Below are 27,439 nucleotides of genomic sequence, written 5' to 3'. Positions count from 1 at the left end.
GTAGTAGGGAAGGCTTATGGGAGGATCTTGATTGAGAGGATTAGGAGAGGAACAGAAGGAGTAATTGGTGAGGAACAGTGTGGATTTAGGACGGGTAGAGGTTGTGTAGATCAGATCTTTGTGGTAAGACAGATATGTGAGAAAGCTATAGGAAAGGGGAAGGATGTTTTTTGGGCTTTTATGGATCTGGAAAAGGCTTATGATAGGGTAGACAGAAAGGCACTGTGGGAGGTTATGCAGATTTATGGGATAGGAGGAAAGCTTTTGGGAGCTGTCAAGAGTTTTTATGAGAGTAGTAGAGCATGTGTTAGGATTAGAAATGGAGAGAGTGAGTGGTTTGAAGTAAAGGTGGGACTTCGTCAAGGATGCGTTATGTCGCCCTGGCTGTTCAACTTATACATGGATGGGGTGGTGCGAGAGGTGAATGCTAGGGTAGTGAGTCAGGGATTGGAGATGGTTAAAGAAAATGGAGAAAAGTGGGAGGTGAGCCAGCTGTTGTTTGCGGACGACACTGCGCTTGTGGCAGGGTCAGAGGAGGGATTGAGGAAGCTGGTGGCAGAGTTTGGGAGAGTATGTGATAGAAGAAAGCTAAAGATAAATGTGGGTAAAAGTAAGGTGATGAGATGTACAAGGGGTGAAAGTGGCAGTAGACTGGAAGTGAACATTAAGGGAGAGCGACTGGAGGAAGTGGATAGTTTTAGATACTTGGGTGCAAGTGTAGCAGGAAAAGGTGGAGTGAAGGTGGAGGTAGAATGTAGATTGAGAGAAGCGAGTAAATGCCTTGGTGGTTTAAAGAGTGTAATGAGGAATAGACATTTGGGAATGGATGCGAAGAGGAGACTGTATGAAGGAGTGATTGTGCCAACAGCACTGTATGGGGCAGAAACGTGGAACATAAGGGAAGAAGAGAGAAGGAGTTTGAATGTGTTTGAGATGAGGTGTCTGAGAAGTATGGTGGGGGTTACTAGGCTGGATAGAGTGAGAAATGAGGAGGTGAGGAGGAGAACGGGTGAAAAAGGATTTGGGAGATAGGGTTGATGAAAGAATATTAGGATGGTTTGGACACATGGAAAGAATGAGTGAAGAAAGACTAGTAAAAGAGGTATGGAAGGCAGATGTGGAGGGAGTGAACATGAGGGGACATCCTAGGATGAGGTGGATGGATGGGGTGAAGGGGGCTTTGGGGAAGAGGGGAATGTCTGTTGAGGAAGGAAGGGAGAGGACGGAAGACAGAGGTGAGTGGAGAATGGTTGTATATGGATGATGTTGTGACTGCATGAGGAGGAATGGGCGGGGGTGGGGGGTGGGGGGGTAGTATGTGTGAGTAAATTTTGACGCAGCCCGAAGGGATTTCTCCCCTCCTCGCCTTATATGCAAAGGGGGACGGAGAGGGGGGGGTCGCCGATTAAATGAAGCGGCCTTGCTGTGGATGTACTGTGTCTTGCGACACTGCTTCTGACCCAGGGCGTTGGGCAGGGTGCAGGGATGACCCGTCATCCAGGAGGTGCTCAGATGAGAGGAAGGGTGGGAGTGGTGTGGAGTGTATTTAGGGATGAAATGGGTGGGAGTGTTTTTATGCCTTTCCCTTTTTGGCTACCTCCCTTGTAAGGGGGAAAAAGCCTTGGTATATGTATGTATGTATGTTGTTCCACAAAGCCAATAAATCGTATATTATTATTATTATTATTACATATTATTATGTGTGAGAGGATTAGGAGAGGAACAGAGGGAGTAATTGGTGAGGAACAGTGTGGATTTAGGACGGGTAGAGGTTGTGTAGATCAGATCTTTGTGGTAAGACAAATATGTGAGAAAGCTATAGGAAAGGGGAAGGATGTTTTTTGGGCTTTTATGGATCTGGAAAAGTCTTACGATAGGGTAGACAGAAAGGCACTGTGGGAGGTTATGCAGATATATGGGATAGGAGGAAAGCTTCTAGGAGCTGTCAAGAGTTTTTATGAGAGTAGTAGAGCTTGTGTCAGGATTAGAAATGGAGAGAGTGAGTGGTTCGAGGTAAAGGTGGGACTTCGTCAAGGATGCGTTATGTCGCCCTGGCTGTTCAACTTATACATGGATGGGGTGGTGCGAGAGGTACATGCAAGGGTAGTGGGTCAGGGATTGGAGATGGTTAAAGAAAATGGAGAAAAGTGGGAGGTGAGCCAGCTGTTGTTTGCTGACGACACTGCGCTTGTGGCAGGATCGGAGGAGGGACTGAGGAAGTTGGTGACAGAGTTTGGGAGAGTATGTGATGGAAGAAAGCTAAAGATAAATGTGGGTAAAAGTAAGGTGATGAGATGTACAAGGGGTGAAAGTGGCAGTAGACTGGAAGTGAGCATTAAGGGAGAGTGACTGGAGGAAGTGGATAGTTTTAGATACTTGGGTGCAAATGTGGCAGGAAAAGATGGAGTGAAGGTGGAGGTAGAATGTAGATTGAGAGAAGCGAGTAAATGCCTTGGTGGATTGAAGAGTGTAATGAGGAATAGACATTTGGGAATGGATACTAAGAGGAGACTGTATGAAGGAGTGATTGTGCCAACAGCACTGTATGGGGCAGAAACATGGAACATAAGAGAAGAAGAGAGAAGGAGTTTGAATGTGTTTGAGATGAGGTGTCTGAGAAGTATGATGGAGGTTACTAGGCTAGATAGAGTGAGAAATGAGGAGGTGAGGAGGAGAACAGGGGTGGAAAGGGAGTTGGGAGATAGGGTTGATGAAAGAGTATTAGGATGGTTTGGACACATGGAAAGAATGAATGAAGAAAGACTAGTGAAAGAGGTATGGAAGGCAGATGTGGAGAGAGTGAACATGAGGGGACGTCCTAGGATGAGGTGGATGGATGGGGTGAAGGGGGCTTTGGGGAAGAGGGGAATGTCTGTTGAGGAAGGACGGGAGAGGACAGAAGACGGGTGAATGGAGAATGGTTGTATATGGATGATGTTGTGATGCATGAGGTGGAATGGGCGGGGGGATGGGGGGTGAGGTAGTATGTGTGAGCAAAATTTGACGCAGCCCGAAGGGATTTCTCCCCGTCTTCTCCTTTTATGCATGGGGGGACGGAGGGGGGGGGGTCGCCGATTTAATGAAGCGGCCTTGGTGTGGATGTGCTGTGTCTTGCGACACTGCTTCTGACCCAGGGCAGTGGACAAGGTGCAGGGATGACCCGTCATCCAGGAGGTGCTAAGATAAGAGGGAGGGTGGAGGGGTGTGGAGTGTATTCAGTGATGGAATGGGTGGGAATGATTTTATGCCTTTTCCTTTTTGGCTACCTCCCTTGTAAGGGGGAAAAAGCCTTGGTGTGTGTGTATGTATATATATATATATATATATATATACACACACACACATGGAAAGCTGTAGGTAATTTTGCTTTTCAACTTTCTAGTATGATCTCTTGCTGATCTCCCTTGCCAATTTATAGTTTCACTTACCTTCTAGTTTATAGTTTTCTGTAGTATGGCTTTCCACACTTTTTTGCTTTAAATACACCAATCAGAATTGTTACTTATCACAGACTAGGACCCCATGTTCTCCAACATTATTATTATTTTATTTATTTATTTTATTTATTTATTTATTTATTTATTTATTTATTTTTTTTTTTACTCAAAAATAGTTTGAGCTATTATTTAGGAAATAGAATTCATAGTTATTGATTTTGTTTAAGTTTTTTGTAGTCTTTATGATTGTAGCAAGGGTTTGACATTTTTGTTTTTTTAATTTCAGCAAACTTTTCCACGTACGGTCTGTCACGCAAGGTGATGTTATACGAGCGGCTGCCAGAGATATCCCTAGAATTTTCCAGGTAATTGAAATATAATTGAAGTGGCCTGTTAACATCCACAAGTTTTACCAAAGTTTCATTAACTAGAAATTTGGAGCACTTGCAGTAATCAGCGGCATTCCTCGTAGGTATCTTTAAGGAAGAAGCAATAAATTTTTGTCTCTTCCCATTCAACTCTCCTCCCTCACCTGTTGCTCTTCTCTCCATTCTCTCTCCTCTCCGTCTCTCTCCTTTCTCTAATGGGATCAGTGACAAATATCTGTTTGTGGTGGTCCCACAGGATGGCCAATGCAGCCACCAATTTTTAAAATCTTGTCTACCCCAACACCTCCATCAGGAGGTGCATTCTGGACTGGGCATAAGATTTGACTGCCACCCTCATCTACTCCTTCTAACCAGTGGCATAGAAATGGTCCCACACCAGTACAGGAACTTATGGGGATGATTGAGGGTGAGATGGATGAATGGCACGAAAGGGACGTTAAGCAAGAGGGGGATGTCGTTTGAGCAATGAAAGGGGAATGCAGGAAATAGGGGTGAGTGGGGAATGGCTGTGTATAGTTGATATTATGATGCAAGGATAGGAGAGGACAGGGGAGTGAGGGATCATGACACAGCCAAAGGGATTTCTCCCCATCTTCTCTCTCTCTCTCACTCTCTCTCTCTCTCTCCTTTTTTTTTTTTTTTTTTTTTTCTTCTTCTTCCCTGCATGGGGTCAGAGTGGGGTGGCGGCCAATTAAGTGAAGCAGCCTAGCTGTGGATTTACTGTGTCTTGATGCATTGCTTCTGACCCAGGGCAGTGGGCAGGATACAGGGATGACCTGTCATCCATGAGGAGTTAAAATGACAGAAAAAAGGGTAGTAGATGGGAATGGGTAAATAACTTTTGATTTGGTTACCTCCCATTACAAGGGCAAAAAAGGTCTTTGGTATAGGAATACATTTACTGATGATAGGGGGTTGGCAATTAAATTAAGTGGCCTTGCTATGGATGTGCTGTGTCTTCCTGCATTGCTTCTGACCCAGGGTAATGGGCGAGATGCAGGGATGACCTGTCATCCAGGAGGAGTCAAGAAAAGAGGGAAGGAGGGGTGGTGAATGGGAGTGGAGTATGTGGGGTTGAAATGGGTGGGAGTGGATTTATGCCTTTTGACTTTGGCTACCTCCCCTGTGAGGGGGAAGAAAACCCTTAGTATATGTATGTATTTATTTATTTTTTCTTCTTCCTTTCTAATGGTATTTTATTTTTTTGCAGTTATTGTATGCTGGGGAAGGGGAAAGCAGAAAGCCTGGTCAGGGAGAGTCGGGTCCTCTCTCGATCCATGACACCATGACCATCGGTCAGGAGAAGACTGGAACAATGATACACAAGGGCCATGAGTTTGTTGGCATCTCCTTCCACATGCCCACAAACTGCGAGGTCTGCCCAAGACACTTGTGGCACATGTTCAAACCTCCACCAGCGTTAGAATGTAAAAGTGAGTTGCATATTTTTGTTCATATTTCTCATTTAAGCTTATGTTTTTAACCACAGTTAAGTAGCTGAAGGAGTTATGGATGGGCATGGGATGGTTGTAGAGTGTAAATGTGTGCTGACTCTGCTTCCCAGTTATATGGGTTATATATATATATATATATATATATATATATTGTTACGAATCTCGCTCACATATCTGACTTGCAATAGATTAAATTAAAGGAAAATGAGTTCCCAAGACCCCATGTCTTTGGGGTAACTCAAATAGAAATTACAAAGCTGTCAGACTCGTAACACATAGTAAGAGTGAATGGGTGACTGAGTTCCCAAGACCCCATGTTTTTGGGTAATTTAAAGAAATTTCAAGGCCGCCACTTGATTTTGTACTATCATAAAAATCAAGAAAATGAAACGCACAGATAACATTTAACACTATTCATTAAAGTTAATAGGATTACATGAAGGATTACAATCACTGAACATTCAAATGAGTAAATAAGTTTCAAAACAGAAGATTCCGGCTCGAAAACTTTTAACGGGGGTGAAAGAAAATTAATTAGATAATTAATACTTTACCAACGAAAACACTGTCTAGGTCACTTCCATAGACATTTCACACCACTACATGAAACACTAGCTGAGTTAAAATGACTTAAGAATAATACAGGGGGAGTACAGAGGACTTACTTCAGCCGACGACCCCGCCGAGGCGACACACCTCTACATAGCACAAACTTCCCCTCAACTGACTCTCTGACGCCCAAGGTGCTCTGGTTCCTTCTACAAAAATCCTCTGATCGGCCCATAGGAATTGCGTCTATGGAGATTGAACCTGATTGGTCAATTAACTAAAACGTTCTGCTTTGTTCTAGGCTTAGTGTTATGCAAAAGCAGAACAAATACTCCATTGAATAGGTTTTCTCACGCGTCCTTCGTACTCGTCTCTGTAATCTGACACCCACGTAATCGCGAGGCGCCGTTATCCAAAGTAATAAACTATTCCAACCTTACATATATGGGAATATATGTGACAATATATACAGATTTCTTGATTTATGCGAAGGATGTGTTCCTGATGGGATCCTGTAAAGTAAAAATCACATAAAGTGAACAGTTAAGTTTTACTACCAGGGGTGATCAGAAAGTAATGACAGTCGGACTCATAGCTGAGAGACTATAAGTGTTGGGGGGGGCGGGGAGCAAGGGGCAGCAAGTGTTGCCTGTTGTTACATGTTTGAGCTTGTCGCTGTTTGTCTAGCTTACATTTTATCGTTGCGCTGTGCGATTGCGTCATTGTTGGTTTGCCTCTCTAACCGGAAACATGGATTTTTCGAAAGAAGGCTGCAGATTCTACACCTTCACAAGGTGGAAACTCGGGAAAAAAGCAACGGAGATCAGAGAGGAATTGTTGCAAGTTTTTCCCGAGTCTACTCCATCACTGGAAACTGTTTCCCGCTGGATTCAAGCTTTCGCAGCCGGAAAATTGCAGCTAGAAGATGATCATCGTCCTGGCCGCCCTCGGACATCCGTGACCGAAGCAACGACGGTCCGTGCGCGGGCCATCATTGACGAAGATCCAACTGTTACTCTTCGATTCTTATCCTTGGAGCTCGGTGTCAGTTATGGGAGCGCACATGACATCGTGCATGAACACTTAGGGCTGAGGAAGAAGTGTGCTCGATGGATACCTCATTTGCTTACGGAAGAGCAGAAGAGCGAACGGGTGCGGATTTGTCATCTATGGCTGGCTGAATTCGAGCCAAATGGTCCGAAACGGTTCTCAGATGTAGCTACTGGAGATGAGTGTTGGATTTCATTCTTCACCACCAGAGACAAGCAGTCTAACATGGTGTGGTTGAGTGATGAAGAACCTCAACCTCAGATTCTGAAAGAAGGATTTCGCAGCAGGAAGCACCTTTTCACCATCTTCTTCAATTCACAAGGACCAATGTGTGTGGATGTAATGCCTCAACAGTGTACTATCACAGCCCAGTACTACACTGATCACGTCCTTCCTCGAGTCCTGGAATATCAGGCCAAGACTGCACCAACCCGTCGCCGATCGCGCCTTTTGCTGCACCATGACAATGCTGTCCCCCACAAAGCTCACCTCACTGTGCAGTTCCTGGAGCAGCAGGGGATCACACTTCTCCCCCACCCACCCTACTCGCCTGACCTTGCTCCCTGTGATTTTTTGGTTGTTTCCAAAGATCAAGGGTGCGATCGCAGGGAAGCTGTTTCATCGCATCCAAGATCTGGCGCGAGCAGTCAATTCAGAGCTACGAGGTATATCGGCTTCTGAGTACCGTGAGTGCTTCATGAAGTGGCGAAAGAGGATGGAACGTTGCATAGAGGCAGGAGGGGAGTACTTTGAAGGAATGTAGGCCACTATTTGGATTTACCTCTGTACCGTGAAAATATATGGTATCACTGTCATTACTTTTTGATCACCCCTCGTATTGCTTACTTACATACATACATATACCAAGGCTTTTTCCCCCTTTCAAGGGAGGTAGCCAAAAAAGGGAAAGGCATAAAAACACTCCCACCCATTTCATCCCTAAATACACTCCACACCCCTCCCACCCTCCCTCTCATCTGAGCACCTCCTGGATGACGGGTCATCCCTGCACCCTGCCCACCGCCCTGGGTCAGAAGCAGTGTCGCAAGACACAGCACATCCACAGCAAGGCCGCTTCATTTAATCGGCGACCCCCCCTCTCCGTCCCCCCTTGCTTACTTGATTGCGTTATTCTGAATAATACGTGTAATATGAAAAAAATGACCAGGTTTTTTTACCGCATTCCAAAATACACATAAATCAAGAAATCCCTGTATGTGTGTGTATATATATATATATATATATATATGTATATATATATATGTATATATATATATATATATATATATATATATATGTATATATATATATGTATATATATATATATATATATATATATATATATATATATATATATATATACATATATATATATATATATATATATATATATATATATATATATATTAATGTATGTATGTATTAATGTACATATGTTAACACATCCATACATAGATACATACATATATCACAAGTCCTTTTCTCCCTTGTAAGGAAGATGGCCAATCAAAGCTTGCACCCACCTTTTACTTATCCCACCCCCACCCAACTCCCATTCATTTGCCTTCCCCTTTAGAAGGTGGGTGGCCTACCCATGGTACACCTATCCAACACAGTTCTTTTATGATGCTGGCAATTTATGTAAACAAAATTGTAATAGTGCAACAATATTGAAAGATTTATTTGCATAGTACCTGATATAGGTCAAGATCATGTGTGTACAGTAGTACATAGTATCATTGGGCATGTTAGGATTCTGTGAATTATTACGGATAAAATAAAGATAAGATAAAATAGGATAGAAAAAATAGGAATAAAAGAAAAGTAAACAAATAGGTGACAAATGGGATTGCGATGGGTGGGTGTTTTGGCAGCTACCTCCTTCTGGAGGAGGAAGAAGCCTTTTAGTATATAGATAGAATGAATAGTTCTTGGGTATGTGTGAACTGTTTTTGATGGTAGTGCTGGTTTCCTAGGATGTCACATGAAGGTACATCGGGATCACCTAGACCGCAAAGAGGAAGTGATTCCCCCGTGCAAGATTAACTACGATATGCTCACAGCCAAGGATCTGCTACTACTGGCTCCCTCAGTTGAGGAACAGCAGGTAAGATATATCTTTCTTTTAGTTTCGTTGTATTTTATTTATTTATTTTTTCTGTCTTTATGTTCTTTCTCTCTTTTCTAGAAGTTATGTTTACAGTTTTTATTTATAATAGTTTTCATTAATTACATATAGCTTATGCTGTACCCTTTATTTCAGCTAAGTCTTGTTAACTCATTTCCATTGTATCATTGCTTGCACATCCTTTGTTTATCTCTCTTGCCTCATATGACACACACAAAGCTCAGAATATGTTTTTGATCAGAGTTACAAATGGTATAATCACTGGCTTAGAAATAAGGAGGAGAAACAAGATGGAGGAGTCATGTTCTTGGTTAAGAAAAACTCAGATGTGATGAAAGTTACATACGAAGAGAACAGGATAGAGATGATCTTAATAAGAGTTGAAGATAGTGTAAGATACAAATAGGTAAATATTAACCTCCTTAAGGTGAGGTGAATACTTGTGTGCACAATGGGCTGCCAGATGCACGATGATTCTATGATGCATCACTACGCGCGTTATAAAATATAAAGTTACAGCTGTAATACTCGTTCTCTTTCACCTTGAATGTTGATAACCTCAGAAAACATGATCAAGCCTGTTCACAGAATAAGGGGGTCACTCAGCTACAACTGCAAAATAAATATAATCAGGACACTAATGTCGGCATCATCGTATGCTAAGGGTTAATGAATTGGTATGCTTTTCATTTTCTTCCCCAACAACAAGCATTCAGTACTTGAGGGACCTCTTTTTTGTTATTCCTATGAACAAGAGCCACACATTATTTGTTTGTGTTAGAGTAAACTTTCTCTTCATAAAGGAGTGGTGAGATACTTTTGGATGACTGCTCTCCCCATGAACCTAATCTTTACCACTTTTGTGACTAACTCTTCCTTTTTGGCCCTGTGGTGTTGGGGGGAGGGGGGCAGGGTGGGAAGAATGCCACCATGTTCTCATCCATATCATCAAGCCAAAAATTCCATAAGTCAATCAATCACAGAAGGTGAGGGGACTAGGGATTTTTCACTTTATATAAGGAAAGAGGCCGGTGGAAGTAGAGAGCTTTAACCTCTTCAGTACGAGTCAAATATTTGCACTCACATTAGCTGCCTGATGTACAATGATGCATCACAATACGTGCATTATAAGATATAAAGTCATAGCTATTATACTCATTCTCTTTCATCCAGAATGCTTGTAACCACTAAAAAAGTGATCAAGTCTGTTCACAGAATAAGAGGGTCACTCAGCTACAACTACAAAATAAATATAATCAGGAAGCTGACGCTGGTATCCTCTTGTAATCATTTGTGCCTCATGCTATGTAGGCATCGTTGTATTCAAGGGGTCACATTTAGTAAGAAATGGAAGCATTGGGGGTGCAGGTAGATTAAAGCAAGGGGAAGGAAGTAGATATGTTGGGGTAGAATAAAAAGTGCCTCCTTGAGACATACATATCTGGGGATGAATGCAAAGAGCAATTGTGCCCATGACATTGTACGGAGCATAGGCATGGAATTGAAAGGAGACAAAGGAAGAATCAAAACATGTTTGAAACAAGTGTTTAAGAAGTAGGGTTGGGTTTATGGGGATGGACACAGCGGGAAATGGGAAGTGAGGCAGAGAGCAGGGGTGGAAGTAGAGTTGCAGGATGCATGTTCAGATGGGGATCAATGATTTCCAGGGAGGAGGTATTTCTTTCTGATGTCCATCTTACATGACCATCTCAATCAGGTCGAGAATGAAAATCTATTTGCTTCTCAAAGAGCTAGGGAAAACAGGTCCAAAGTGGGTTGACAGTTGTTTTTGATGTTAACACCCAAGTAGGTAATGTAACTTGAAGTTATAGGGCTACAAATCCCAATAACACTTTAATTTTGGCCCAGTATCCAGTGTTGCTTCAGTTGTGTGGTTGCAGAAACCTTCAGATACTGAAGTAGTAGTAGTAGTGCATACTATTGGGCTTTGTATACCTGGGATGATTTATAACCTTTGTAACATTGTGTAGTGTAGGAGGCATTGCCCTAGCCTCCTAATGGGAAGTCCATGACATTAAACTGAATCATCATTATCATCACATTGAGTAGTGTGATAGTTTTCCCTCAAGGAAAGATGGTGAAAGAACATGTTCCTCCATTTTTCTTCTGAGAACAGAGACTTGGGAAGTAACTCTTGGAGTTTGTGTTGTATCCATTTTTGGGCGGGGGGGAACGATAATAATAATAATAATATTGCTAGCTATACTGATTTTTAACTCTTTCAAATCCAGGTTATCCTTTTTCCTGAGCAGATTTTTTTCTGCCTTATGCCTAATGACACCTTTTGAATAAAATGGGGTCTAACCCATCAGTTGAATAAAGGTTGTCTGGTATGATCCAAAAACAAAATCTGCACTGGACATCACAGGTATAAAGAATTTACAGATCAGAAGTGATACCTCATTTAGACTTACTTAACAATACCCACACTCCAGTAGCCTCAAGACACTGTTTCTTATTCCCTCCAGAAACCTTTACCTTATCTGTCTTTTCCCTCTAACTGGCATTTATTTCTCCTTGAGGTAGGAAAGTTCACAGGAGAGGCATGTCACCTTGGAAGAACCGTGGGCTTGGTGTAGCCACAATGGTGTGTGTAACTCTGCTATCTTTGTTCACCACTGGCTTCCTTGCACTTTGAGCCCTGCTGATAGCTTTTGTCTTCCATACCACACTTCTCTCTACCCCCTCTTCACTGTCCTGTCCACTTAGAACAACTCTATTAACTTTATCTTTCCTTAACAGATACCATAGACCAGAACAATATAGCCAGAATCAGAATGTATGGACAAACACCTGTGAAATGGAAGGAGTCAGTTGAAATAGGTTTTTGACAATTTCTGTAATGAAGTGGTGTATTGCAAAAGAGAACACTCAACTTGACAGGCAAAAGAATGGGAATTTAGTTAACTGTTGTCTTGAGTTTCGTAGTGGAAAACCCACAGCTCCTCAGTGGTTGGTAGTGGTCCTTTGAAACCTCTTACAAATCTCTTTGAGAAGAAACTTTAGACTGATGTCTGTATTGTATCATTGTGGGACTGTTTCTATGTCACTAGCTGGAAGTGGTGGAGAAAGGAGAGCAGTCACTTGTTTCTCAGCTTGCCATGTATAAAAAAATACAAGAAATACAGTTGAAATTGATAGAAAGACCTTGGGCCCAGTTCAAAGACTTATTATCAGTCCCTTGTGAGGCACCTCCTGATGGAGGCAAGGATTTCAAAAATGGGCAGTTTTGCCGTCCAATTTGCTGGACCACCACAAGTAGGTACCCATCATTGTTGCAACAAAAGAGGGAAGGGGGGAGGGGGACATCTACATATGATAAAATCACCATATTTATGTAATCCAATATCAAACTTACCAAGAATTGTGAAGATGGGTTTTTGATATGGGGGGACACTCAGAAATTTATTGTGAGGCACTGCATTTTGTCTATTTTCTTTGAAAATCTTTTAAAGGGCGAGTCTTAGATAGAGGGGTGAGTGTTTAGGATTTAGGGTGAGGGTTTAGTGGCAAGCAGAATAGAAGGTTGTATGTTTATTCACATGGCCTGCTTTTTTGCGGAAGATATTCTAAAGAATTTGATAACATAGCCATCCAGCAACCAGAATGAAAATAAGGACAACTTTAAGTATGGATGGGGTTAATTGAGATTGGTTTAACCCCGTCTTTACTGAATGGGACCAGACTAAAAGTAGGTACAACTTCAGATATGGAAGAGATTAGTTGAGATTAGTTGAACCCTGTCATTACTGAACGGGTACCATGGAGCATGATAAAAGATACAAATAGCTGCCAGAATAAAAGTATAAATTGTTTCTGGTATGGAAAAAGTTCAAAACTCTTGAGAGCTCATAACATTGGCAAAAGAAATAAAAAATTACAATTGCAAAGCGTGGTGATGTATTAAAGAACTCATGAAAGTGAAGTCTAGGGCCATATCCTGTTTCACATTCCTTCATGTGTAGTTGTCACATCTTTCTCCTTCCATCCCCTCCCCCCAAATGTTTCTCTTTTTTTTTTCTCTCTCTTTTTCTCTTCTTTCTGTCTGCACTTAGGTCACTACAGTAGACTGAAGCATATCAACATAGAGTTAGCCAGGCAACAGACACCAAAACCCCTGGATGCAACCACCAATGGAGCACACAATGTTTTGTGCTGCACTGTACTGCACTTACTCACTCACTTTTTTGACTCGTTCCAGATAACTCCACAAAATCTCTTAATTGGATTTGCATACCAAATGAACCAGAGGGGGGCTTGTGGCTATTTTTGTAAGGGATACAAGTTTCTTGCAAGAGAAAACCAGAGCAACTTTTATTTATTTATTTTTTATTTTTTCTTATTCATTTATTTTTATTTATTTATATATATTATTTTTTCTTCTTCCTTTCTTCCTTCATTTTCCGTTTTCTTCCTTCTTTCCCTCCTTCCTTCACTTATGTTCCACCTCTTCTACAATCCAATGATCTTAGACACTATCATTCCCAATTTTGTCTCAGGTGATGAAAGATAAAGATATATCCTTTGTTGGATCCACAAAAACATTGTGACCCCATCACCCTCAAGAACCCACACTGCTGCACATTCCCACGGCACACCTGCACAATTTTGTGAACCAGTTTGGGTGGAGTGTCCTACATGGAATTCACAATTGAATGTGATATGTTAAACCAAATGTTATGGTGGTAGTACTAATGGTTTTATTTATGTAGAATTATGAAGAAACATCTAGTTTGTTGTATAGAAACAGGTAAAGCAATACATTAGTTTGAAAAAAAAAAAAAAGTTGTTGTCATGTAGGTTTACTGACACGTACATATCATCATGGGCATCAGATCTAACTGTTTGAAATTTTCTTTAACTCTTTACTGGACCAAGAACACACCAAGTAACTGGGTGGAGTACTCATGTAACTACCAGAATGAGTAAAATTGTATTTCCCAGTAGAATGTTAAACTCGAGTTAAATGTACCTGGTGCTGCCTGATAGGTAGTTACAGTTTTATTTATTATGTCATCTATGTAGAGTGTGGCTTAGACTGCCCTCTGCAGCTGAATCTTGTAATTAATGGTACTGTACTTTTGCCTTCCAGAACTGGGTATCAAGACTTTCCAAGAAAATTCAGAAGTCGGGATACAAGGCGAACAATGCAGGAGGTCCTGACGGAGCTCGAGTTTCCCCCAGGTAAACTAACTCAATAAGCAAAAGGTTTAGAGGCATGAATGTACCTAGTGGCAGCAGAGCTGCATGATGTACTAAGTAAAAAGAAAAAAATGCATATATATGTAAGCATAAGAGCTTCAAGTAAACCATCTCTACTTTGAAGCATCTTGAGACAGTGTGGATTGTTCTAGTCAAAGCTTTTCTTCAAGGCAGTAGAATGTAATAACTCCTATGCTTAATCTACAAGGCACGTCTCTCCATTTGCAGAAAACGGAATGAAATATAACAAAACAGTATGAAGGACCTTTTGCATGACCATTTGGGTGGGAAACCTGGTTTTATCATTTTCTTTTCTTTTCCCTTTTTTTTCCCCATTATATTTCAGATCTAACTGATAGGATAGGCTCATGAATAGACAACTTACTGTCAGCAAGTATGTGAGAATTTGTAAAAAAAAAAAAAAAAAAAAAAAAGCTTCTTCGCACAATTTCCATGCTACTAAATTTTCTCTTAGATTTATTTTAATTTTCAAATTGCATTCTTTTTAAAGTGCATGAAGAATTCTTGGCACCAGTACCAGTCAAGGTTCACCAGTGTTGATTAACTTTTCTTGCCATTCGCTGTAATATTAATTATTGAGCACTCTTGACCTATTCACTTTTGGCAAGTCACAGGGCTGACGTTTCCTATTGCAGTATTTTGACAGCTGTTTTACATTCTTTTTAAGATTTATGAAGTTTGTAAAATGCAATATCTACGTATGTATCTACGAAGGGCCTCTTACCCCTTATAAGGGAGGTAGCCACCCAAGACAAGCACCCACATAACTTGGCTGTCTACTTCTCATATATGCAGACATTTTAAGAAGTTCACAAACTAGGGGGAAGTTAGAAGTGGGTCAGTGCATCAGAACAAGTGTATGTTTCAGTATTACAACTTATATACAATATTGTAATAGGGAACAATTTGTCAGCCTGATGTGAATATTGCAAAAAAATGTCAAAACTAATCTTATTAGTTTTATAGTTTTTCTTATCTTTGCCAACACTCTTGCAGCATAGCTTTCTCTAGAATTTGCCATTGGTGCAGTCATAGAGGTTTCTTTATTTTAGCAATGACTTGATCCATTGAGGTTCAGAACAAAATCATTCGATCAGTCTGTTGCCCTAGGTCTCTTGCCAGAGACCCACAGCCCCCAGGTAACTAGCAACAGCCACCAGATCAACCCACAAGTCACTTAAGAAAGACATATTGTGTTGTTTGGGAAGGCTAGAGCAGTTCTCCTCAATGTGGGGTGTATGTCTCACAAGTGGGCAATTCGGTTTTTTAGGTGGGCGATTCAGTTTTTCAGGTGGGCAATATTATTTTTAAGGGGGCAGTGAAGGGCAACTGAGGATTTTTTTTTTTTTTTTTCCCTCTCCTATTGATGCCTTGTTCCTTTGAAGTGGTTTTAAACCAAGGTTTTATGTTTTTTCAGCTGAAGGGGAGTTTATTTTTCAAATGATAAGAATTGTATATCACCACCACATGGGGGACATCAGGATTTTAAAAGTGATTAGGTTGGGAACCAGTGGGCTAGAGTAAGGCATTGTAGGAGGAGGAGGAGGGTGTTCATTGTCTTGTTTATTGTGATTCCATATTGGGCAGTTTGGTTCTGTGGACAGGCCTGTTGTGTGTTGGTATTGTTGTATGGCTGGATGGTGGCTGGAATGGAGTCCTGCCAGTGTTTCTTACTTGTCAGAATAAATTCTCGGCAGGGTTCGAACTGTCATCCCCCCGACCATCGCCTTTGGATGGGTGTGGGATGAGAGGAGGGTGTATATATGTTTTGACTTGGCAACCCCTTTTTATAATGGAGAAAGGGCATTTTGGCATGTGTATATATTTAATTGGGATGCTGACTGAGAGTGTAATAATGTTGCTACTTGTGGCAGAGATCAAAGTGAGGGCAGTTTGAACCCTGTTGCCAGTGAGTTGGATCAAGGGCATGGTTCATTAAATTCCATGCGACAAAGTCCTCTGTAAGGGGCACCGTCCTAGCCTGCTGATAGGCAGGAATTTTGCGACATTAAACCAAATTGGATATGTACATTCCTTAGGTCAGGGACAGGGATGATCTGTCATCCATGAGGTGCTAGGTTGGGAAGGTTGTATTTTTGGATTGGTGTGGGGTGGGCATAGGGTAAATGTATGTTTTGACTCCTTTTCTTCTCTAATTACTTGTGAGTAGATGAGGAAGGGTTGCTGTGGTGGGGAAACATCAACTCTGACTGTTGGGAGGTTTTGTGTCTTGCTGTGTTGCGTTGATTTTGATGCAAATGGGCAGGGATGTCTCTTCATCCACTTGGACTATCCACCCGCACCACTCCCATCCACTATCCATTCTCTTCCTCTTGTCTCAGCAGCAACCCTCCCTCCTTGTCTCCTTTCTGCTTCAGGGGACAAGGAGGGGAGGGTTGCTGTGTAAATGAAACAACCCTGGTGTGGATGTGCTGTGTCTTGCTGCATTGCTACTGACCCAGGCAGTCGGTGGGAGAAGGGGATGACCCTTCATCCATGGGAAGCTGAGATGAGAAGGAAAATGAAGTCATATGTACATATACCAAAGGCTTTTTTCCCCCTTGTAAGGGAGGTAGCCAAAAAACAAAGGCATAAAAACCACTCCCACCCATTCCATCCCTATCCCACTCCACTCCCCTCCATCCTGTAAGACGGATGTATGACATAAACCCGTCTGAGCTTGTTGTGGATAAAGGGTCATCCTTGTACCTTGCCCATTATTTGGGTCAGAGGTAATACAACAAAAGAGGAACTGTGATGTGTCCCTGCATGTTGTGGTCCTGCAAGATGGAAAGCAAATCTGCCTATTTGCAAAACCTGTCAACCCTGTCATCTCCATCAGTCCAGTGACTAAGAGTCACTGGACTGGGCCCAAGATCTCTCACTATCAAGTTTAGCTGTATTTCTTACACTTTGTAACACATGAGGTAGTTGACAACTGCTCTCCTCTTTCTACTACTTTCAGCTGGTGACCTAGAAACAGTCCCACATTGGTACAGTACCGACAGTAGTCTAAAATTTATTCCGAGAGAGATCTGTGGGAAGTTCTAAGGACCATTTCCAGCCACTGTTCAACTGCAGGCTTTCCACTTTGTTAAACTCAAGGCAACAATTGATTGATTTGATTGCAGCAAAACACAGCACCTCCACAATAGGTCTTATGTAATGTTGTTGTAACATTGCATTGCATTACAAAGGGATCTAGATAGCCTAGTTTTTTATTTCTCGTGTTAGATTTGTGTTCATGAATTGCTTATAAATGAGAGAATTAGATTCTGATTATTTTATTTTGTTTAGGCCAAGGATATTGATTTTAAACAGTTTGAAAATACATTTTAATGTGAACAGGTAGGTAATCTATTTATGTTAGTCTGTTGCACCAATGTCAGCTTTAGCTGTCATATTCTTAGACCATTACTTCACCTATGCAATCTGCATACTCTCTAATGTTGCTTTTTCTTTATCTTAGTAGATACATATACACCTTTTTTTGATTGATTATCTGAAATGCATGCTTTTTAAATTTTTGTTTTAAAACTTATGGGTTGTTGAGAAAGTATTTTCATATACATCAGTTCAAGAAGAATTCAAATTTGATTTTATTATAGAATGTTTACGTCTTTTTAGTATAACCATGTCAATGTTCTTTCCTGCAGGGAGTCCACACGATCTGCCTATAAGCCTTATGTCGTCCAGAAGTCAGCAACTCTTCCACCCAATTCCAGCTTGAGTAGAAAGTGATATCCAGTGGATGCAAGAGGAAGACTGAAGTTTATTTAGCTGTCTCCCATTTGGCGAAGCTAAATGTATAGATTGTTGAAAGCATTAGTGAGCTGTTGCGTACTAATCTGCCAGATGTTGCTTGGGGACGACTGGTGATGGGGCAGGGGAGGCAATACCCGTGACTTGGCACATGTTGTAGGTAGTCTACAACTTGGTACCTTTCATAGGTAGCCTGTTCTCAGATACATGTGGGTAGCCTGCAAGTGGTATCTGTGATTGGGTATCCGTTACAGTTGGCGTGTGTTTCTGTATCAGTTACAGATAGCCTGGTAATGGTACCTGTCATAGGAACCTGTGGTTAGTATGCCTTTTGTGGGGGGGACACCTGTCATGGGCATAGCCAGCATCTTGTGACTGGCATGATTAGTCTCAGCTTGGTTGTTGAGCTGGGTATGGGTTACCCATAATCTGTTATGGCTTTCATATGACAAAATTATTTGCGAAGGGATTCTTCCAGTGTGTCATCTGTGTTGGATCTGTAGGGCACAACACCCAGTAGTGGGTGAACAAGACATCAGCAGCAAATGGACATTCCTGACATGCCCTTCAGTTGGTTGGGCACAAGGCATACAGATGCATGCGAAAGACCAGCCCAGTGACCACTGCAATGGAGAACATTGAAGAACCCTGCAGAATGATTGTGTTTTAAAGTTTGTCATGCATCAGTGTTGTGGAGCATAGTAGTGGTGTCACCTCATTCCACATCCTCATAACCTATCCCAACCACCAACATGCTGAGTAGTTGCAACTGTTCATGCTTGGCAACATCAGCAGGTGAACATTTGTGAGTGATGTTGCAACAGTGATGACCAGGTTGCATATGTGTCATATGGGGCCAAAGGTATGCAGAGCTTATCTGCCAGTAGTCAGGCAAGCATGTGCCCTGCAGTGACGTCATACCAGTTGATATTCGTGAAAATTGTGAACACAACTATGTGAATGCAAAAAAGGGGCAAATGTCTTGTTTATACGTAGTCCGATTTTCTGCAAATTGTTGGAAATTTTTGTTGGAGTATGATCATTTGAAGGCTGTTTTGAGTGATTCTTGATGACAATATTTGTTCTCTGCATAGCATTTGCAAGTATTAAATTATGTGGGCAAAATTGCGTTTTATATCATCAAAACCAATGTTTGTCCACGGGAACTACATTTATCCATAGGAACTCTTCTTTTGTCTGTCAGATTTGTGTTGGTTAATGTGTGATGATACCCAGCTGTTGCTCCACTGCCCCCACATCTTTCCTTAGAACCCCAAGCAATGCAGCTCTTGAGACTACGACCTCCCTCTAAGGGTCCCGTTGATGGTCTTTAAGAGTCCGTGGCAATTAACTTGGTGGGTCTGTGTTGTGATGGTTTCAAGCCCAGAACAATGAGGCCCCAGTGTCAGAGGTCCTCTCTTGGTAGGAGGGAGTCTGTTCTACCTATAGTGCCATGATGCCAGTGGTGCCCCGTGCCATTGGGAGCATGGGGACACTGGACTGCCGATGATGCCGGACCGAGCAAAGACCACGAACTTTCATGCATGTGCATGTGTGCAAATGTGGGTGAGTCTAGTGTTTGTGTGTATGGATGTTTTGTGGTCCAGTCACAACGCGACCTGAAGCATTTCTTGATGGGAGGTCGTCCACTCACAACTTCTTGTATGGAAGCAGTCCCAGGTCGGACCTGTGACGCACCAAGTCATTCCAGTCGTCGGCTTCCCCAGGTACCACAGTCTCCTCCAATGTAAATAGTCGAAGTCCTTCCACAAGACCGAGCGGCCGTGTACAAAGAGGCCCAAGCCCCGCCACTGCAGATGTCGCTTCTTAAGCTTTGTTAGCTCATTTAACAAACCCTCTACCATTACATATATTTACTAAAAATGAAGCATTTCTAGTGGCCACACAAAAAGTTTTAATTGAACAATAACCTTTTCCCTATCTCAGTGACCAGCATTTTAGAGAATTCTAGTGGAGTGAGTGTCTGCATCTTCATTTTCATAAGTTTATTTATATTTTTAATTTTTTTTTTTTTTTTTTTTTTTTTTTTTCTGCCTTGGACCTCGGCATAGGGCGAGTCATCCCTTGCCAAAAGTGTTGCATCATTGGTCTTAGTAGTTTTTGACAATCATGGCGATCTGGCTGTAGCCCAAGGCACGCAGGCAATACATTACTGTTGACAATAAGTTGAACACGAGCAATAGGTGACTGCTGACAATAAGGTGAACACAGGCGTCCAGAGTGAGAGGAGAGAGTCATGTCTGTCGTGGGAGACAGAGAAGCATGAAAGGCGAGTGCTCGCACCCTCAACTTCCCCAAGTATGAACCATAGTGCCTCGAGAGTGTGATCTTTACTCACCTGCTTCCTAACTCCTTTGCACATGTTGGTAGGCTGCCATGTAATGCTCCTCGCTTGTTGGCTTACAATTGGTTTGCAGTCCCGCATTGTCAGGAGGAAATGTCCATAGTATTTCATTCTTCTGTGTGGTTTGCAGTCCCACAAGAGGAAGTGTCCATAATATCTCTTTCATCTGTCCCCTTTTGTTTGTGAAAGTAGCATAAGATTTTCATTGAACATAGAGATTTTAAAGAGTAGAAATATAAGTATATTTTCCAACAGTATCAATAGGTGTGCAAATTTATATAGAAATCAGAGTTGATGGTGTAAATGTTCGAGTGATTGCGGGTGTGTGCGAGTGTGTGAGGGAGTGATGTTGGGAGGTGTGGGAGGAAGTGTATGGATAGTTTAAAAAATACATTCAGCAGCAACATGTGATGTATGTATGGGTGACAGCGGGCACGGCAACAGAATATGCACTTGTGTGCGAAAGGATAGGAAGTAATTGGTGAGTATGTCAACAACAAGTCAGAGTTGTGTTACTCAGGCTAAAACCAATGCTTTTGTTTCTTTCCTCTTCCTTTTTTAAGCTGAACTGGTATCCTAATAACTTAGGGGACCCTACATGTATAGGGCACTCCAATACAGTGTTGACCCTGAATCTGGTATTTTTCTATGAAAATGAATATTATTAATATGAATAAGAGTAATAGGATAGCCATTGTAGATAAGTATTGGATATCAAGTTCCAAAATTATATTGGTCATGTACTTTAAGAAATGTGTACAACCAGTCAATTTTTTCTTAAGAATTTGTTCCTTATCAACGAATGTAATCATACAGTAATGTTAATAAAGACATCCACTTGTTTACCATCATTTGATTTATCATTATGAATATGTTTTCAAGACTACTGTCAATGAAATAATTTCCAGATTGTTCCGAAGAATACAAACTCTTCGGTACTCCTTACACTAGGATACTCTCGCGTAGCGCGAATATTTCTACTGCGAAATTAAAATCCTCACTCTGTGGGTCTGGGCAACGCTTATCCTCAGTAAGGGGCCCCATTGGGGCAAGGGGGGGGGGGGGCCCTTGCCCTCCACCACAAGTCTCGCACACTATAACCATTCTCTTCGCAGTAGTGACCGCGTTAACATCTCTCTACTATACATGTTTAGTTTTTATCGGTTTCCCCCTTAATGGGCCGATTCTCAGTCAAACTCCATTATTAGCGCGGCAGCGAACCGTTAATTACTCAGCGGTTCTATGTTTACGTCGGTGCCGAAAATCAAGCAATCCGCTTCGATTGTCGCCAGCTCACTCTAAGGACGCTAAGGAGTTCGTCGTCCTTCAATTTCATCGGGGTTTTCCCTACGCCATCCTGTGTCCTGGAATTATTAAGTGCTTCTCCATTTCCTGTATTTCCCTTAACTGCCACCGGGTATCCTACCCTTCACTGTAAGTGTGGAATCTGGTTCCAGTATTGTTGTGGTTTCGCCGAAGGGAGATAGGGGGAAAGGTGCGCAAGCATAGAAAATGGCTTCCCTCTTCACCCCCCCAAAAACAAGGGAAGGCGGCCTACGGCTTCGGAGGAGACGAGCAATTCTCTCCCTCCTCCACGGCGTAGTAGACAGGAAGCCAAGTTGTCCTTTATTCCTTTAAACCTGGACGGTTAGCGTAGATGGACATGCGCCTCAGGCCACCTCTAGCTACCGTTCCTGTACGAGCTTTTCCCGGATGAGGTCGCTTGCGGCTTGCCCTCGCCCATCCCAGAAACTCAACAGTCGCCAGGAAGGTGGTACAACGCCACTTCGAGTCATTCTCAGGCCAAGTTGTCCTCTTCCTTCAACCGGGACGGTTAGCGTAGACGGACATGCGCGTCAAGCCACCGCTAGACCGTTCCTGGATGACATTTTTCCCGGATGTGGTCGCTTGCGGCTGCCCCCGAAACTCGACGCCGGCACGGACAAAGGGGGGGGGGCAAAGAGCCCCTTAGTCTCTTCTACTCAGGAATCCCGCAGTACGCACAAAAGAGCCGGGTGATCAACGGTGACCTTTCCATGCCCTTTGCTCACAGGGACAGAGATCAGGGACGAGGTTGCAGACGCGGTGTTTCTCGCTGACCGGATGCTACGTCGGCGGAGGACGCGGACAGTTGTCTTTCCCCTCCTAAGCGTAGTAAACGGAATGGTTGTACAATAGCCGCCCCCGCGGACCCCCACCCGGGTACGAGATTTTTCCCGGATGCGTCCGCCGGCCCCGCGACGCTGCCGGCGGCTCCGCCCCCCCCACGGACAAAGGAGCCGAGTTCGGAGATTCGGAGCGCGTCGGCCTCTTCTCCTCCTCGGGTGGCCCCCACATCCACCTTCCACCCGTCGTCAGACGAGCCGGGTCATCGCCGGAACCCTTTCTATGCCCGGTGGGCAGGAAGCCCGAGATGTGCCCACGCGCGCGTTCGTCGTGGGTGACTCAGCTTCGTCCAGAGGAGGCAGTCTCCCCTTGGCGTCTCCCGGACCATCCGCACCCAGGCGGGACTCATCAAGCGGACATTCCCCGGACCTCCTCCCCACTCTCTGTTCACTCGTCACTACGTTGAAGGAACAGATGGAGGCCCAACGGGAATTTTTCCGCGCTTCTCAAGCGCGGTTCGTGCACCGCACGGAAGCTCGTGAGGAGTCACCGCCCCCAAGGGCCCCCCTCGACCATCTTCCACTTGCTCGGCCCCCCTCTGTACCCATCAGTGACCGGGATGGTAGCGTGAGGTTCCTCTCTGCCCGTGCCGACCCCTCCTACGCCGACGACGATGTCCACAGCTCCGTAGGGGGGGGGGGGGCACGCTCCCTTTCCCCTCCCGTTTCCCAGTCGGAATCCTCGATGGTGGTCCCACCTTCCTTCTCGGACGTCCTCGCGAGGGTTCGGAGGGCGAATCGACTGGGCCACCCGAAAGAAGAGGAAGCCACATTCGAGTCTGACATCTTCATGACGGCCAACTCTCAGAAAGCCCAGCCTCCTCCCCTCCACCTTCCATGGAGTACGCAGACGGCGAGAGCCATGGCCCAGGCCTCCGACGCTCTCGCAACAAGGACGGCCGAGAAGACGCGTTGGCTTCCGATCCCATTGGAACACCAGAAGCGCTTCTACACCCCATCGGGGTCAACCCTCAGAGCAGCCTCGATCCCGGCGAGGTTACCAGAGCTGGTTAGGCGGACGCCGAGTCGCTGCGCAGACGAAACGTCCTCCTCTCTGGCAGGGAAGTCAGCGACCACCTTCAATCACTGGCTCTGTCCCTGGCGGTGAACTCCTGGCTAGAACGCCTCCTTGCCTCGGCGTGGAAGTTCTTACCCGCACTACAACCCCAGGAAGAATGCGACCTCCAGGCTTTTTTGGCAAGTGCGAGCAGAGCCCTGAAGCATCAGGTTTCCTGTCTCTCAACGTCCTGGGCCAACTTCGAGTCCCGCAGGAGAGACACCATCCTCGGGGACCCCAGTCCCCCCCTCCTCAGGGAGATTTATGCTCACCCACGCGCTGATTCCCCCGGATATGGTGGACTCCGAGATCCTAGACGCAAACATTATAGAGGCTCCGGACTCCCCCACAGGACTCCTAGGAATTCGCCAGCCCCTCCGCACAAGATAGGGGGTTGCCTCTCCCTCTACTGGAGAGCATGGGAAGAGGCCGGGGCGGAAGACTGGACCTACTAAGTCATTAAGACGGGCTATTGTCTTCCCTTTTCCACTGTCCCAAACCTCTCCCTCTATCCCATCCAAGTCAGCAGCTTCCACCCGGACTCGGCTCGCAGGCGGCCCTAGCGGAGGAATCCTCCGTTCTGCTCCAGACAGGAACTTTAGTGGAAGTCTCGACTCCGGACCCAGGGTTCTTCTTACGGCTATTCCTAGTAGAAAAGACAACAGGGGTGTGGAGACCAGTCATCTATTTGTCTCCACTCAACAAGTTCCTTTTCCCTGACGAAGTTCCGAATGGCCACCCCAGAGTCCGTAAGGGCGTCTATCAGGGAAGGGAACTTCATGGTGTCGCTGGACCTCCAAGATGCATTCCGCCCAGCTATGCCAAGAACACCTGAGAATGGTCCTAACCTTTGTCCTGAAATTGGGCACAGTAGTCAACCCGGAAAAGTCAGATTTCTTACCAGAACAGAGTCACGTACCTGGGTATGGTCCTGGACTCCTCCCTAATGGAATCCTTCCCAGTAGGAAAGGGGATCCCGAATCTCGCATCTCTAGTTGCACAGGCACTATCGACCAGGTTCCTGACAGCTACACAATGCCAAATCCTCCTGGGCCATATGGCCTCCATAGAGAAATTAATCCCCTGGAGTAGACAAAGAATGCGACCGCTACAGTGGCTCCTCAAGTCTCAGTGGGCCCCGCAAGAGGGAGAACCCCTACAACACATCTCCCTCACCGAAGAAGTCAAGGATTCTCTTCTCTGGTGGAAGGCCCATGCAACCTTCTCATGGGGATGCCCCTCGGCCCATCTCCCCCCGAAGTCCTCCTGTTCTCCGATGCCTCCAAGGAGGGCTGGGGAGCCCACCTCAACGACGATCACATCAGCGGTTCCTGGTCCACAGTCGAGCGGACAGCCCATATCAATTGGCTTGAGTTGAAAGCAGTACTCCTGGCTCTCCGTCACTTCAAGGATCAAGTCTCAGGAAAAGTAGTGGGCATAATGTCGGACAATTCCTTGGTAGTAGCCTACCTGAACGAGCAAGGGGGGCACAGTCTCCCAGGAACTATGCCTTCTGATGATGGACATCCTCAACCTAGCCACGAATCTCCAGGTGTCACTAAAAGCCCGTTACATCCCGGGGAAGAGGAATGTCTGGGCGGACCACCTCGGCAGGAAGAATCAGATAATCAACACAGAATGGTCCCTCTATCGAGAGGTAGCGAACTTCATCCTCAGCAAATGGGGCTCCCCTCTAGTGGACCTTTTTGCAATGAGATGGAATCACCAACTCCCAATATATTTCAGCCCTTTCCTGGATCCTCTGACAGCAGGAGAAAACGCTCTTCTGCAAAGTTGGGACAACCTGGACTCCTACGTTTTCCCACCATTTCCCTTGCTCCAGAAGGTACTCCTCAGAGCAAGACACGCATCCTACCTTCGGATGACTTTGATCGCTCCTTGGTGGCCCGAAGCCCCATGGTTTCCGGACGCCCTCGAGCTAGCAGTAGAAGAGCCTCTGGCCCTTCAGGGAAGACCAGATCTTCTGTATCCACCCATCAACGGGCCTTGGCACAAGAACCCTTCAGCACTCAATCTTCACACGTTCAGACTATAGTCCAGATCCTCCTAAAGAAGGGTTTTCCCAGAGAAGTGGTTGAGGACATGTCCGCTCCTATTTGCTCTTCCTCAGCTAACCTTTATCAAGGGAAATGCGCCTTTGCAAAATGGTGCCACTCCAGGAAGTTAGTCCCAGTTCGAGCCACCATTCCTGAGATCGCCTCCTTCCACGTCCTCAGGAAGTCCAGGAAGATCTCCCTCTCGGCAGTACAAAGCTATAGGGCAGCTCTAAATCAGGTGTTTTCTCTGAAGGGCATGGTCCTAGCCCTTTCACAGGAAATTTCCATGCTCTTCAGGCACTTCAAAGATCATGCCCCCCCCAGGGAAATCAGTTCTCCTCCGCGGGATGTGGCATTAGTCCTGAACTCTCTGAGGGGTCCCCCTTACGAACCTCTCCGAGAGGCACATCTGAAGGACCTCTCCTAGAGGACAGTTTTTTCTGCTAGCCCTGGCATCTTCCAAGAGAGTAGGGGAGTTACATGCCATCTCTTATAGAGTCGCCCATTCCAAAGGATGGAAAGAGGTCTCCTTCACTTTCATGCCTCAATTCATTGCCAAAACAAAGATCCTGCCAAGGCCTACACTAGATTCTTGTCCTTTAGTGTTCAATCGTTAGACGAATTTGCAGGGGGAGAATAGACTGAAACAGTTCTATGCCCGGTACAAGCCATCCGGACCTACCTCAAGAGAACCAAACATCTTCGACCAGAATTAAAGTGGTTGTTCATCTCTACTAAAGGTACCCCATCACTAAGAATTCCATTTCTTACTGGACAATGGAAGTCATCCGCAGAGCCTGCGACATGAACCACACAGATTGCACATGACCTGAGGGCAGTAGGGACCTCCCTAGTCATCATAAAGAATCGGTCAGTCAACCAGGTTCTTCAAGCAGGTATATGGAAGAGCCAGAATACGTTCACTTCTTTTTACCTCAAAGAAGTTATGCGGGAATCTTTAGGGAACTTATCTTTGGGCCCCATAGTGGCCGCCCAAGAAGTCCTGAAAATGATATACCCCTCCTCAAGAGCACACAGCCGACCCTAACAACTCATCCAGGTTCTGGCTCGGCAACTGCAGGGATAACTTTCTAAAGTCCTTCTCATACTCTTACATTCCCTTACCTCACCCACGGGCTCTCAAGCATTCCAAGGGAATCAATTCAAGCCCTTCAGTGGTACAAAAGTGATTATAACCTTTCTGTCTCCACTCCAGGGAACAGAAAGGGGTGCACTTCAAAGTGAGGGGAATGTATAGGGGTCTGGTCAACATAGTCTTAGCACACTAGATTTTCCTTACAGCGGTTTCCCAGGCTAGATAACAACTTCCTTCCCTCCTAAGTCCGAGTCTCCTAGTGTAAGGAGTACCGAAGAGTTTGTATTCTTCGGAACAAATGTAATTTTCGCAGGAAAATTAATTTTTCCCTGATACAAACCTGAGGTACTCCTTACCTTTAATGGCCCTCCTCAACCACCCCTCTAAACAGTTCCTTCTCCTTGCCTGACAACCTTGTGCTTAAATCATACCTGGCTCAGAGAATGGTTATAGTGTGCGAGACTTGTGGTGGAGGGCAAGGCCCCCACCCCCCCTTGCCCCAATGGGGCCCCTTACTGAGGATAAGCGTTGCCCAGACCCACAGAGTGAGGATTTTAATTTCGCAGTAGAAATATTCGCGCTACGCGAGAGTATCCTAGTGTAAGGAGTACCTCAGGTTTGTATCAGGGAAAAATTAATTTTCCTGCGAAAATTACATTTTGCTTCATTTAATGATTTTTGGACAC

At 44.4% G+C, this 27,439-nt stretch overlaps 1 protein-coding gene across 3 annotated transcripts in view; it reads left to right on the top strand.

Moving 5' to 3' along the window:
* Positions 1 to 21,221, top strand: part of Rok (Rho associated coiled-coil containing protein kinase) — a 91,181-nt gene extending 69,960 nt beyond the window's left edge. For 2 of the 3 annotated variants that reach the window (XM_076210824.1, XM_076210823.1), the window contains 5 exons: positions 3,724 to 3,802; positions 5,037 to 5,259; positions 8,856 to 8,986; positions 14,121 to 14,212; positions 17,908 to 21,221. In XM_076210824.1, coding sequence (XP_076066939.1) covers positions 3,724 to 3,802; positions 5,037 to 5,259; positions 8,856 to 8,986; positions 14,121 to 14,212; positions 17,908 to 17,992 — 610 coding nt within the window. In that variant the 3' untranslated portion in view covers positions 17,993 to 21,221. Of the gene's footprint in view, positions 1 to 3,723; positions 3,803 to 5,036; positions 5,260 to 8,855; positions 8,987 to 14,120; positions 14,213 to 14,576; positions 14,625 to 17,907 lie in introns of all 3 variants that reach the window. The other variant, XM_076210825.1, reaches the window with a different exon arrangement.
* The last annotated feature ends 6,218 nt before the right edge of the window (positions 21,222 to 27,439 follow it).

The sequence above is a fragment of the Oratosquilla oratoria genome, chromosome 2 (genome assembly GCF_046742065.1).
Source record: "Oratosquilla oratoria isolate Oo_2021 chromosome 2, ASM4674206v1, whole genome shotgun sequence".
Lineage (NCBI taxonomy): Eukaryota > Metazoa > Arthropoda > Malacostraca > Stomatopoda > Squillidae > Oratosquilla > Oratosquilla oratoria.
The sequence above is the reverse complement of the archived record's forward strand: the minus strand, read 5'-3'. Positions and strand labels throughout refer to the sequence as shown.